Raw genomic sequence first — 15,000 nt, forward strand, 5'->3', positions numbered from 1 at the left:
ATGTGTGTGTATATATAACGTGTGTGTATATATAATGTGTGTGTATATATAATGTGTGTGTATATATAATGTGTGTGTATATATAATGTGTGTGTATATATAATGTGTGTGTATATATAATGTGTGTGTATATATAACGTGTGTGTATATATAACTTGTGTGTATATATAATGTGTGTGTATATATAACTTGTGTGTATATATAATGTGTGTGTATATATAACGTGTGTGTATATATAATGTGTGTGTATATATAACGTGTGTGTATATATAATGTGTGTGTATATATAACGTGTGTGTGTATATAACGTGTGTGTGTATATAGTGTGTGTGTATATAACGTGTGTGTGTGTATATAACGTGTGTGTGTGTATATAACGTGTGTGTATATATATAATGTGTGTGTATATATAATGTGTGTGTGTATATATAACGTGTGTGTGTATATATAACGTGTGTGTATATAATGTGTGTGTGTGTGTATATAACGTGTGTGTGTATATAGTGTGTGTGTATATAATGTGTGTGTCTGTGTATATAACGTGTGTGTGTGTATATAGTGTGTGTGTATATAACGTGTGTGTATATAACACAGTAGAAAAAAAAGAGAGTCTATATACATTGTGTGCAAAAGGCATGACGAGGTAGGCAAATAATTACAATTTAGCAGATTAACACTGGAGTGATAAATTATCAGATGGTCATGTACAGAGATATTGGTGTGCAAAAGAGCAGAAAAGTAAATAAATAAAAACAGTATGGGGATGAGGTAGGTAAAAATGGGTGGGCTATTTACCGATAGACTATGTACAGCTGCAGCGATCGGTTAGCTGCTCAGATAGCAGATGTTTGAAGTTGGTGAGGGAGATAAAAGTCTCCAACTTCAGCCATTTTTGCAATTCGTTCCAGTCACAGGCAGCAGAGAACTGGAACGAAAGGCGGCCAAATGAGGTGCTGGCTTTAGGGATGATCAGTGAGATACACCTGCTGGAGCGCGTGCTACGGGTGGGTGTTGCCATCGTGACCAGTGAACTGAGATAAGGCGGAGCTTTACCTAGCATGGACTTGTAGATGACCTGGAGCCAGTGGGTCTGGCGACGAATATGTAGCGAGGGCCAGCCGACTAGAGCATACAGGTCGCAGTGGTGGGTGGTATAAGGTGCTTTAGTGACAAAACGGATGGCACTGTGATAAACTGCATCCAGTTTGCTGAGTAGAGTGTTGGAAGCAATTTTGTAGATGACATCGCCGAAGTCGAGGATCGGTAGGTTAATCAGTTTTACTAGGGTAAGTTTGGCGGCGTGAGTGAAGGAGGCTTTGTTGCGGAGTAGAAAGCCGACTCTAGATTAGATTTTCGATTGGAGATGTTTGATATGAGTCTGGAAGGAGAGTTTACAGTCTAGCCAGACACCTAGGTACTTATAGACGTCCACATATTCAAGGTCGGAACCATCCAGGGTGGTGATGCGGGTGCAGGCAGCGAACGGTTGAAAAGCATGCATTTGGTTTTACTAGCGTTTAAGAGCAGTTGGAGGCCACGGAAGGAGTGTTGTATGGCATTGAAGCTCGTTTGGAGGTTAGATAGCACAGTGTCCAAGGACGGGCCGGAAGTATATAGAATGGTGTCGTCTGCGTAGAGGTGGATCAGGGAATCGCCCGCAGCAAGAGCAACATCATTGATATATACAGAGAAAAGAGTCGGCCCAAGAATTGAACCCTGTGGCACCCCCATAGAGACTGCCAGAGGACTGTGTTTATATAATGTGTGTGTGTATATAATGTGTGTGTTTATATATAATGTGTGTGTATATCTAATGTGTGTGTATATAACGTGTGTGTATATATAACATGTGTGTATATAACGTGTGTGTGTATATAATGTGTGTATATATAATGTGTGTATATATAACGTGTGTGTGTATATATAATGTGTGTGTGTATATATAATGTGTGTGTATATAACGTGTGTTTATATATAATGTGTGTGTGTATATATAATGTGTGTGTGTATATATAATGTGTGTGTGTATATATAACGTGTGTGTGTATATATAATGTGTGTGTATATATAATGTGTGTGTATATAACGTGTGTGTATATATAATGTGTGTGTATATAACATGTGTGTATATATATAACGTGTGTGTGTATATATCGTGTGTGTGTATATATAACGTGTGTGTGTATATATAACGTGTGTGTATATATAACGTGTGTGTGTATATAATGTGTGCGTGTGTATATAATGTGTGTGTGTATATAACGTGTGTGTGTGTATATAACGTGTGTGTGTATATATAACTTGTGTGTATATATAATGTGTGTGTATATATAATGTGTGTGTGTATATATAATGTGTGTGTGTATATAATGTGTGTGTGTATATAACGTGTGTGTGTATATATAATGTGTGTGTATATAACGTGTGTGTATATAACGTGTGTGTATATATAATGTGTGTGTATATATAATGTGTGTGTATATATAATGTGTGTGTGTATATAACGTGTGTGTATATATAACATGTGTGTATATATATAACGTGTGTGTGTATATATCGTGTGTGTGTATATATAACGTGTGTGTGTATATATAACGTGTGTGTATATATAACGTGTGTGTGTATATAATGTGTGCGTGTGTATATAATGTGTTTGTGTATATATAATGTGTGTGTGTATATAACGTGTGTGTGTGTATATAACGTGTGTGTGTATATAACGTGTGTGTGTATATATAACTTGTGTGTATATATAATGTGTGTGTATATATAATGTGTGTGTGTATATATAATGTGTGTGTGTATATAATGTGTGTGTGTATATAACGTGTGTGTGTATATAACATGTGTATATATATAATGTGTGTATATATAATGTGTGTGTGTATATAATGTGTGTGTATATATAATGTGTGTGTATATAACATGTGTGTGTATATAACGTGTGTGTATATATAATGTGTTTGTTTATATATAGTGTGTGTGTATATATAATGTGTGTGTATATATAACGTGTGTGTGTGTATATATAATGTGTGTGTTTATATATAACGTGTGTGTGTATATAACGTGTGTGTGTATATATAACGTGTGTGTGTGTATATAATGTGTGTATATATAACGTGTGTGTGTTTATATATAATGTGTGTGTGTGTGTATAATGTGTGTGTGTTTATATATAACGTGTGTGTGTATATATAACGTGTGTGTATATATAATGTGTGTGTGTATATATAACGTGTGTGTGTGTATATAACGTGTGTGTGTTTATATATAACGTGTGTGTATATATAATGTGTGTGTGTGTATATAACGTGTGTGTGTGTCTATATATAACGTGTGTGTATATATAACGTGTGTGTATATATATAATGTGTGTGTATATAGCATGTGTGTGTGTGTGTGTATATAACGTGTGTGTGTATATAACGTGTGTGTGTATATATAATGTGTGTGTGTATATAACGTGTGTGTATATATAACGTGTGTGTGTATATATAACGTGTGTGTGTATATATAATGTGTGTGTGTATATATAATGTGTGTGTGTATATAGCGTGTGTGTGTGTATATAACGTGTGTGTGTATATATAATGTGTGTGTGTATATATAATGTGTGTGTATATATAACGTGTGTGTGTATATATAACGTGTGTGTGTATATATAACGTGTGTGTATATATAATGTGTGTGTATATAGTGTGTGTGTGTATATATAATGTGTGTGTGTATATAACGTGGGTGTGTATATATAATGTGTGTGTGTATATATAATGTGTGTGTGTATATATAACGTGTGTGTATATATAATGTGTGTGTGTATATATAACGTGTGTGTGTGTATATAACGTGTGTGTGTATATATAATGTGTGTGTGTATATATAATGTGTGTGTGTATATATAACGTGTGTGTGTGTATATAACGTGTGTGTGTATATATAATGTGTGTGTGTGTGTATATATATATATATATATTTTTTTTTCACCTTTATTTAACCAGGTAGGCTAGTTGAGAACACCTTTATTTAACCAGGTAGGCTAGTTGAGAACAAGTTCTCATTTGCAACTGCGACCTGGCCAAGATAAAGCATAGCAGTGTGAGCAGACAACAAAGAGTTACACATGGAGTAAACAATTAACAAGTCAATAACACAGTAGAAACCAAAGGGGGAGTCTATATACAATGTGTGCAAAAGGCATGAGGAGGTAGGCAAATAATTACAATTTTGCAGATTAACACTGGAGTGATGAATGATCAGATGGTCATGTACAGGTAGAGATATTGGTGTGCAAAAGAGCAGAAAAGTAAATAAATAAAAACAGTATGGGGATGAGGTAGGTGAAAAAGGGTGGGCTATTTACCAATAGACTATGTACAGCTGCAGCGATCGGTTAGCTGCTCAGATAGCTGATGTTTGAAGTTGGTGAGGGAGATAAAGGTCTCCAACTTCAGCGATTTTTGCAATTCGTTCCAGTCACAGGCAGCAGAGTACTGGAACGAAAGGCGGCCAAATGAGGTGTTGGCTTTAGGGATGATCAGTGAGATACACCTGCTGGAGCGCGTGCTACGGATGGGTGTTGCCATTGTGACCAGTGAGCTGAGATAAGGCGGAGCTTTACCTAGCATGGACTTGTAGATGACCTGGAGCCAGTGGGTCTGGCGACGAATATGTAGCGAGGGCCAGCCGACTAGAGCATACAAGTCGCAGTGGTGGGTGGTATAAGGTGCTTTAGTGACAAAACGGATGGCACTGTGATAGACTGCATCCAGTTTGCTGAGTAGAGTGTTGGAAGCCATTTTGTAGATGACATCGCCGAAGTCGAGTATCGGTAGGATAGTCAGTTTTACTAGGGTAAGCTTGGCGGCGTGAGTGAAGGAGGCTTTGTTGCGGAATAGAAAGCCGACTCTTGATTTGATTTTCGATTGGAGATGTTTGATATGAGTCTGGAAGGAGAGTTTGCAGTCTAGCCAGACACCTAGGTACTTATAGACGTCCACATATTCTAGGTCGGAACCATCCAGAGTGGTGATGCTAGTCGGGCATGCGGGTGCAGGCAGCGAACGGTTGAAAAGCATGCATTTGGTTTTACTAGCGTTTAAGAGCAGTTGGAGGCCACGGAAGGAGTGTTGTATGGCATTGAAGCTTGTTTGGAGGTTAGATAGCACAGTGTCCAAAGACGGGCCGAAAGTATATAGAATGGTGTCGTCTGCGTAGAGGTGGATCAGGGAATCGCCCGCAGCAAGAGCAACATCATTGATATACACAGAGAAAAGAGTCGGCCCGAGAATTGAACCCTGTGGCACCCCCATAGAGACTGCCAGAGGACCAGACAGCATGCCCTCTGATTTGACGCACTGAACTCTGTCTGCAAAGTAATTGGTGAACCAGGCAAGGCAGTCATCCGAAAAACCGAGGCTCCTGAGTCTGCCGATAAGAATATGGTGATTGACAGAGTCGAAAGCCTTGGCAAGGTCGATGAAGACGGCTGCACAGTACTGTCTTTTATCGATGGCGGTTATGATATCGTTGAGTACCTTGAGTGTGGCTGAGGTGCACCCATGACCGGCTCGGAAACCAGATTGCACAGCGGAGAAGGTGCGGTGGGATTCGAGATGGTCAGTGAACTGTTTGTTGACTTGGCTTTCGAAGACCTTAGATAGGCAGGGCAGGATGGATATAGGTCTGTAACAGTTTGGGTCCAGGGTGTCTCCCCCTTTGAAGAGGGGGATGACTGCGGCAGCTTTCCAATCCTTGTGGATCTCAGACGATATGAAAGAGAGGTTGAACAGGCTGGTAATAGGGGTTGCGACAATGGTGGCAGATAGTTTCAGAAATAGAGGGTCCAGATTGTCAAGCCCAGCTGATTTGTACGGGTCCAGGTTTTGCAGCTCTTTCAGAACATCTGCTATCTGGATTTGGTTAAAGGAGAACCTGGAGAGGCTTGGGCGAGGAGCTGCGGGGGGGGGCGGAGCTGTTGGCCGAGGTTGAAGTAGCCAGGCGGAAGGCATGGCCAGCCGTTGAGAAATGCTTATTGAAGTTTTCGATAATCATGGATTTATCAGTGGTGACCGTGTTACCTAGCCTCAGTGCAGTGGGCAGCTGGGAGGAGGTGCTCTTGTTCTCCATGGACTTCACGGTGTCCCAGAACTTTTTGGAGTTGGAGCTACAGGATGCAAACTTCTGCCTGAAGAAGCTGGCCTTAGCTTTCCTGACTGACTGCGTGTATTGGTTCCGGACTTCCCTGAACAGTTGCATATCACGGGGACTATTCGATGCTATTGCAGTCCGCCACAGGATGTTTTTGTGCTGGTCGAGGGCAGTCAGGTCTGGGGTGAACCAAGGGCTGTATCTGTTCTTAGTTCTGCATTTTTTGAACGGAGCATGCTTATCTAAAATGGTGAGGAAGTTACTTTTAAAGAATGACCAGGCATCCTCAACTGACGGGATGAGGTCAATGTCCTTCCAGGATACCCGGGCCAGGTCGATTAGAAAGGCCTGCTCACAGAAGTGTTTTAGGGAGCGTTTGACAGTGATGAGGGGTGGTCGTTATCCAGAAGGATTTGAGTCCCAGATGGCACGCTATTCACCATATATTGCACTACTTTTTTACCAGAGCCTATGACGATGGTCCAAAGTAGTGCACTTTATAGGGAATAGGGTGCCATTTTAGACATGAGCGTAGTGTCTTAATAATGTAATTAAAATGTGCATATGGACAGTAAATCCCACTGTAAATAACGAATTGTGCTCCATAAACTTCAAAGTTGGTGTTCCATATCTGAGAGCAGAGGGAGGATTATTTATGTGCTGTACAAAGTGGTAATTGGCTTCTCAAGGTGTGCTGGCTGGCTAGTGTGTGTCGACAAAGGAGAACTTGGACATTAATATTAATGTTCTCTCTTCTTTTTCTCCCTCTCTATCTCACTCTGTTCTTTTACACACACACACACACACACACACACACACACACACACACACACACACACACACACACACACACACACACACACACACACACACACACACACACACACACACACACACACACCACACACTCGCTTCTGGTCGTGACTGCGGCTCCGTAGCGGATACAGGCAATGAGGCAGTGATCGCTGAGATCCTGGTTGTAGACAGCGGAGGTGTATTTGGAGGGCCAGTTGGTCAGGATGACGTCTATGAGGGTGCCCTTGTTTACAGAGTTAGGGTTGTATCTGGTGGGTTCCTTGATGATTTGTGTGAGATTGAGGGCATCTAGCTTAGATTGTAGGACTGGCGGGGTGTTAAGCATATCCCAGTTTAGGTCACCTAACAGAACAAACTCTGAAGCTAGATGGGGGCGATCAATTCACAAATGGTGTCCAGGGCACAGCTGGGAGCTGAGGGGGGTCGGTAGCAGGCGGCAACCGTGAGAGACTTATTTCTGGAGAGAGTAATTTTCAAAATTAGTAGTTCGAACTGTTTGGGTATGGACCTGGAAAGTATGACATTACTTTGCAGGCTATCTCTGCAGTAAACTGCAACTCCTCCCAATTTGGCAGTTCTATCTTGACGGAAGATGTTATAGTTGGGTATGGAAATCTCTGAATTTTTGGTGGCCTTCCTGAGCCAGGATTCAGACACAGCAAGGACATCAGGGTTAGCAGAGTGTGCTAAAGCAGTGAGTAAAACAAACTTAGGGAGGAGGCTTCTGATGTTGACATGCATGAAACCAAGGCTTTTTCGATCACAGAAGTCAACAAATGAGGGTGCCTGGGGACATGCAGGGCCTGGGTTTACCTCCACATCACCCGCGGAACAGAGAAGGAGTAGTATGAGGGTGCGGCTAAAGGCTATCAAAACTGGTCGCCTAGAGCGTTGGGGACAGAGAATAAGAGGAGCAGGTTTCTGGGCATGGTAGAATATATTCAGGGCATAATGCGCAGACAGGGGTATGGTGGGGTGCGGGTACAGCGGAGGTAAGCCCAGGCACTGGGTGATGATGAGAGAGGTTGTATCTCTGGACATGCTGGTAGTAATGGGTGAGGTCACCGCATGTGTGGGAGGTGGGACAAAGGAGTTATCAGGGGCATGAAGAGTGGAACTAGGGGCTCCATTGTGAACTAAAACAATGATAACTAACCTGAACAACAGTATAAAAGGCATATTGACATTTGAGAGAGACATACAGCGAGGCATACAGTAATCACAGGTGTTGAATTGGGAAAGCTAGCTAAAACAGTAGGTGAGACAACAGCTAATCAGCTAGCACAACAACAGCAGGTAAAATGGCGTAGACTAGGCAACGGGGCCAACAGATAAAACAAACAAGCAGAATGGAGTACCGTGATTAATGGACAGTCCAGCGTGCATCAGCTATGTAGCCAAGAGATCAGTGTCCAGGGGGCAGCGGTGGATGGGGCAGGGAAGCTGGACTGGCGAGTGTTATCCAGGTTAAAAAAAACTAACAATGACTAAATAGCTTGTAGCTAGTTAGCTGGTTAGCTTCTGGAGGTTCTTGAGTGTGTTCTAAAAATTAAAAAAATAATAGCGATTCCGTATCACATTGGGTGAGGCAGGTTTCCGGAAGGTATAAACTAATTAAAAGTCAAAAGAGATAGAAAGTAAATATGGGTCCGGTGAGCGTTTGGGACAAGCTAACAGTTTGTGTATATATAATGTGTGTGTGTATATAGCGTGTGTGTGTGTATATAACGTGTGTGTGTATATATAATGTGTGTGTGTATATATAATGTGTGTGTATATATAACGTGTGTGTGTATATATAATGTGTGTGTGTATATAACGTGGGTGTGTATATATAATGTGTGTGTGTATATATAATGTGTGTGTGTATATATAATGTGTGTGTATATATAATGTGTGTGTGTATATATAACGTGTGTGTGTGTGTATATAACGTGTGTGTGTATATATAATGTGTGTGTATATATAATGTGTGTGTGTATATATAATGTGTGTGTATATATAATGTGTGTGTGTATATAATGTGTGTGTGTATATAACGTGTGTGTGTGTATATAACGTGTGTGTGTATATAACGTGTGTGTGTATATATAATGTGTGTGTGTATATATAATGTGTGTGTATATAGCGTGTGTGTGTGTATATAACGTTGTGTGTGTATATAACGTGTGTGTATATATAATGTGTGTGTGTATATATAATGTGTGTGTATATATAACGTGTGTGTGTGTATATATAACGTGTGTGTGTATATATACACGTGTGTGTATATATAATGTGTGTGTGTATATAGCGTGTGTGTGTATATATAATGTGTGTGTGTATATAACTTGGGTGTGTATATATAATGTGTGTGTGTATATATAATGTGTGTGTGTATATATAATGTGTGTGTGTATATATAATGTGTGTGTGTATATAGCGTGTGTGTGTGTGTGTATATAACGTGTGTGTGTATAACGTGTGTGTGTATATATAATGTGTGTGTGTATATATAATGTGGTGTGTATATATAACGTGTGTGTGTATATATAATGTGTGTGTGTATATAACGTGGTGTGTATATATAATGTGTGTGTGTATATATAATGTGTGTGTGTATATATAATGTGTGTGTATATATAATGTGTGTGTGTATATATAACGTGTGTGTGTGTGTATATAACGTGTGTGTGTATATATAATGTGTGTGTATATATAATGTGTGTGTGTATATATAATGTGTGTGTATATATAATGTGTGTGTGTATATAATGTGTGTGTGTATATAACGTGTGTGTGTGTATATAACGTGTGTGTGTATATATAACGTGTGTGTGTATATATAATGTGTGTGTGTATATATAATGTGTGTGGTGTATATAGTGTGTGTGTGTGTATATAACGTGTGTGTGTATATAACGTGTGTGTGTATATATAATGTGTGTGTGTATATATAATGTGTGTGTATATATAACGTGTGTGTGTATATATAACGTGTGTGTGTATATATAACGTGTGTGTATATATAATGTGTGTGTGTATATAGCGTGTGTGTGTATATATAATGTGTGTGTGTATATAACTTGGGTGTGTATATATAATGTGTGTGTGTATATAGCGTGTGTGTGTGTGTGTATATAACGTGTGTGTGTATAACGTGTGTGTGTATATATAATGTGTGTGTGTATATAACGTGTGTGTATATATAACGTGTGTGTGTATATATAACGTGTGTGTGTATATATAATGTGTGTGTGTATATAATGTGTGTGTGTATATATAATGTGTGTGTGTATATAGCGTGTGTGTGTGTATATAACGTGTGTGTGTATATAACGTGTGTGTGTATATATAATGTGTGTGTGTATATATAATGTGTGTGTGTATATATAATGTGTGTGTGTATATATAATGTGTGTGTGTATATAGCGTGGTGTGTGTGTGTGTATATAACGTGTGTGTGTATAACGTGTGTGTGTATATATAATGTGTGTGTGTATATAACCGTGTGTGTATATATAACGTGTGTGTGTATATATAACGTGTGTGTGTATATATAATGTGTGTGTGTATATAATGTGTGTGTGTATAATAATGTGTGTGTGTATATAGCGTGTGTGTGTGTATATAACGTGTGTGTGTATATAACGTGTGTGTGTATATATAATGTGTGTGTGTATATATAATGTGTGTGGGTATATATAATGTGTGTGTATATATAACGTGTGTGTATATATAACGTGTGTGTGTATATATAACGTGTGTGTATATATAATGTGTGTGTGTATATAGCGTGTGTGTGTATATAACTTGGGTGTGTATATATAATGTGTGTGTGTATATATAATGTGTGTGTGTATATATAATGTGTGTGTGTATATAGCGTGTGTGTGTGTGTATATAACGTGTGTGTGTAAATAACGTGTGTGTGTATATATAATGTGTGTGTGTAATATAACGTGTGTGTATATATAACGTGTGTGTGTATATATAACGTGTGTGTGTATATATAATGTGTGTGTGTATATATAATGTGTGTGTGTATATAGCGGTGTGTGTGTATATAACGTGTGTGTGTATATATAATGTGTGTGTGTATATATAATGTGTGTGTATATATAACGTGTGTGTGTATATATAACGTGTGTGTGTATATATAACGTGTGTGTATATATATGTGTGTGTATATAGTGTGTGTGTGTATATATAATGTGTGTGTGTGTATAACGTGGGTGTGTATATATATGTGTGTGTGTATATATAATGTGTGTGTATATATAATGTGTGTGTGTATATATAACGTGTGTGTGTATATATAACGTGTGTGTATATATAATGTGTGTGTATATAGTGTGTGTGTGTATATATAACGTGTGTGTGTATATATAACGTGTGTGTGTATATATAACGTGTGTGTGTATATATAATGTGTGTGTGTATATAGCGTGTGTGTGTGTATATACGTGTGTGTGTATATATAATGTGTGTGTGTATATATAATGTGTGTGTATATATAACGTGTGTGGTGTATATATAACGTGTGTGTGTATATATAACGTGTGTGTATATATAATGTGTGTGTATATAGTGTGTGTGTGTATATATAATGTGTGTGTGTGTATAACGTGGGTGTGTATATATAATGTGTGTGTGTATATATAATGTGTGTGTATATATAATGTGTGTGTGTATATATAACGTGTGTGTGTGTATATAACGTGTGTGTGTATATATAATGTGTGTGTTAATATATAATGTGTGTGTGTATATATAATGTGTGTGTATATATAATGTGTGTGTGTATATAATGTGTGTGTGTAATATAACGTGTGTGGTGTATATAACGTGTGTGTGTATATATAACGTGTGTGTATATATAATGTGTGTGTGTATATATAATGTGTGTGTGTATATAGCGTGTGTGTGTTTATATATAATGTGTGTGTGTTTATATATAACGTGTGTGTGTATATATAACGTGTGTGTATATAAATGTGTGTGTGTATATATAACGTGTGTGTGTGTGTATATAACGTGTGTGTGTATATATAACGTGTGTGTGTATATAATGTGTGTGTGTATATAACGTGTGTGTGTTTATATATAACGTGTGTGTGTATATATAACGTGTGTGTATATATAATGTGTGTGTGTATATATAACGTGTGTGTGTGTATATATAACGTGTGTGTATATATAACGTGTGTGTATATATATAATGTGTGTGTGTATATAGCGTGTGTGTGTGTGTGTATATAACGTGTGTGTGTATATAACGTGTGTGTGTATATATAATGTGTGTGTGTATATAACGTGTGTGTATATATAACGTGTGTGTGTATATATAACGTGTGTGTGTATATATAATGTGTGTGTGTATATATAATGTGTTGTATATAGCGTGTGTGTGTGTATATAACGTGTGTGTGTGTATATATAATGTGTGTGTATATATAACGTGTGTGTGTATATATAACGTGTGTGTGTATATATACGTGTGTGATATATAATGTGTGTGTATATATAACGTGTGTGTGTATATATAATGTGTGTGTGTATATATAACGTGTGTGTATATATAATGTGTGTGTGTATATAACGTGTGTGTGTGTATATATAATGTGTGTGTGTATATATAATGTGTGTGTATATATAATGTGTGTGTATATATAATGTGTGTGTGTATATAATGTGTGTGTGTATATAACGTGTGTGTGTGTGTATATAACGTGTGTGTGTATATATAACGTGTGTGGTGTATATATAATGTGTGTGTGTATATATAATGTGTGTGTGTATATAGCATGTGTGTGTGTATATAACGTGTGTGTGTATATAACGTGTGTGTGTATATATAATGTGTGTGTGTATATATAATGTTTGTGTATATATAACGTGTGTGTATATATAAAGTGTGTGTGTATATATAACGTGTGTGTATCTATAATGTGTGTGTGTATATAGCGTGTGTGTGTATATATAATGTGTGTGTGTATATAACTTGGGTGTGTATATATAATGTGTGTGTGTATATATAATGTGTGTGTGTATATATAACGTGTGTGTATATATAATGTGTGTGTGTATATATAACGTGTGTGTGTATGTATATAACGTGTGTGTGTATATATAATGTGTGTGTGTATATATAATGTGTGTGTATATATAACGTGTGTGTTTATATATAACGTGTGTGTGTATATATAACGTGTGTGTATATATAATGTGTGTGTGTATATAGCGTGTGTGTGTATATATAATGTGTGTGTGTATATAACGTGGGTGTGTATATATAATGTGTGTGTGTATATATAATGTGTGTGTGTATACATTACGTGGGTATGTATATAACGTGTGTGTGTTATGTTTCAGTTCCTGGGGCGTGTGGAGGGCTGGTGTGAGTCGTGTGCTGACGACTCGTTGCCGGCTGAGATGGCGGAGCTGGAGGCGTCCATACAACAACACCAGACGCTCTACGAAGAGATAACATCAGCCTACACACAGGTACACACACACACACACACACATGCATTTACATTTTTTTTAAACGTAGCAGACACTTATCCAGAGAGACTTACAATTAGTAAAGATCAGTGGAGGCTGCTGAGGGGAGGATGGCTAACAGCAATAGGCCTCAATGTAGTGAATGGAATGCTATTAAACACCTGGTTTTGATGTGTTTGATACCATTCCAGTCAATCCCAGTCCATTCCAGGTATTATTATGAGCCGTCCTCCCCTCAGCAGCTTCCACTGGTACAGATGTACATAAACTCACATCACCTCTGTATGTGTTTATGTTTATAGAACTTGTTTATATCCAGTTTAATGATTTATGTAAATTGTTTGCATATATTTAGTTGATAGAAATGGTTTATTGGTGTTCATGTACTCTGTGTGCTTGTATATTCTACCTGTGTGCATTAATTTAATTGTGTGTGTGTGTGTATCTGTGTGTGTGTGTATCTGTGTGTGTCTGTGTGTGTGTGTTTGTGTCTGTGTGTGTGTCTGTGTGTGTGTATGTCTGTGTGTGTCTGGGTGTCTGTGTGTCCGTCTGTGTCTGTGTGTGTTTGTCTATGTTTGTGTCTGTGTGTGTGTGTCTGTGTGTGTCTGTGTGTGTCTGTTTGTCTGTGTGTGCGTGTGTGTGTGTGTGTGTGCGTGCGTGCATTCGTGTGTATGGGTGTGTGTGTGTGTCTGTGTGTGTTTGTTTGTCTGTGTGTGTGCGTGTGCGTGTGCGTGTCTGTGTGTGTATGTGTGTGTGTGTGTGTGCGTGCGTGTGTGTTTGTTTGTCTGTTTGTCTGTGTGTGTGCGTGCGTGCGTGTGTGCGTGCGTGCGTTCGTGTGTCTGTGTGTGTGTGTCTGTTTGTGTCTGTTTGTCTATGTGTGTGCGTGTGTGTGTGTTTGTGTGTGTATGTGTGTGTGTTTATGTGTGTGTGTGTGTGTGTGTGTGCGTGCGTTCGTGTGTCTGTGTGTGTGTGTCTGTTTGTGTCTGTTTGTCTATGTGTGTGCGTGTGTGTGTGTTTGTGTGTGTATGTGTGTGTGTTTATGTGTGTGTGTGTGTGTGTGTGTGTGTGTGTGTGTCCAACCCCAGGTCAGTGAGAGTGGTAAAGCCCTATTGGAAGTGCTTCAGCGTCCGGCGGAGCCTGACGAGTCTGGGTTACCAGCGTCAACCACTGACTTCACAGCCGCAACGCACGGCATCATGGGAGTTCTGCACGAGGTCATGCAGGGTCACCAGCATGTTGAAGGGGCGTGGCAACACCGCAAGCTCCGCCTACACCAGCGTCTGCAGCTGTGTGTGTTCCAGCAGGACGTACGGCAGGTACTGAAGCACTTTACCACTGTCACTGACCTGGGGGTTGGACACACACACACACACACACACACACACACACACGCACACACACACACTCTCACACACACACACACACACACACACACACACACACACACACACACACACACACACACACACACACACACACACACACACACACACACACACACACACACACACACAGAGAGAAAGCTATGTCATTGTTATTCCGTCCTCA

General features: G+C 38.8%; 1 protein-coding gene across 1 annotated transcript in view; it reads left to right on the forward strand.

Moving 5' to 3' along the window:
* LOC109886962 (kalirin-like) overlaps positions 1 to 15,000 on the forward strand; it is a 74,134-nt gene that overhangs the window by 13,262 nt on the left and 45,872 nt on the right. The window contains 2 exon segments of the mRNA XM_031823940.1: positions 13,321 to 13,452; positions 14,538 to 14,768. Coding sequence (XP_031679800.1) covers positions 13,321 to 13,452; positions 14,538 to 14,768 — 363 coding nt within the window.

The sequence above is a fragment of the Oncorhynchus kisutch genome, linkage group LG5, assembly GCF_002021735.2.
Source record: "Oncorhynchus kisutch isolate 150728-3 linkage group LG5, Okis_V2, whole genome shotgun sequence".
NCBI classification, from domain to species: domain Eukaryota; kingdom Metazoa; phylum Chordata; class Actinopteri; order Salmoniformes; family Salmonidae; genus Oncorhynchus; species Oncorhynchus kisutch.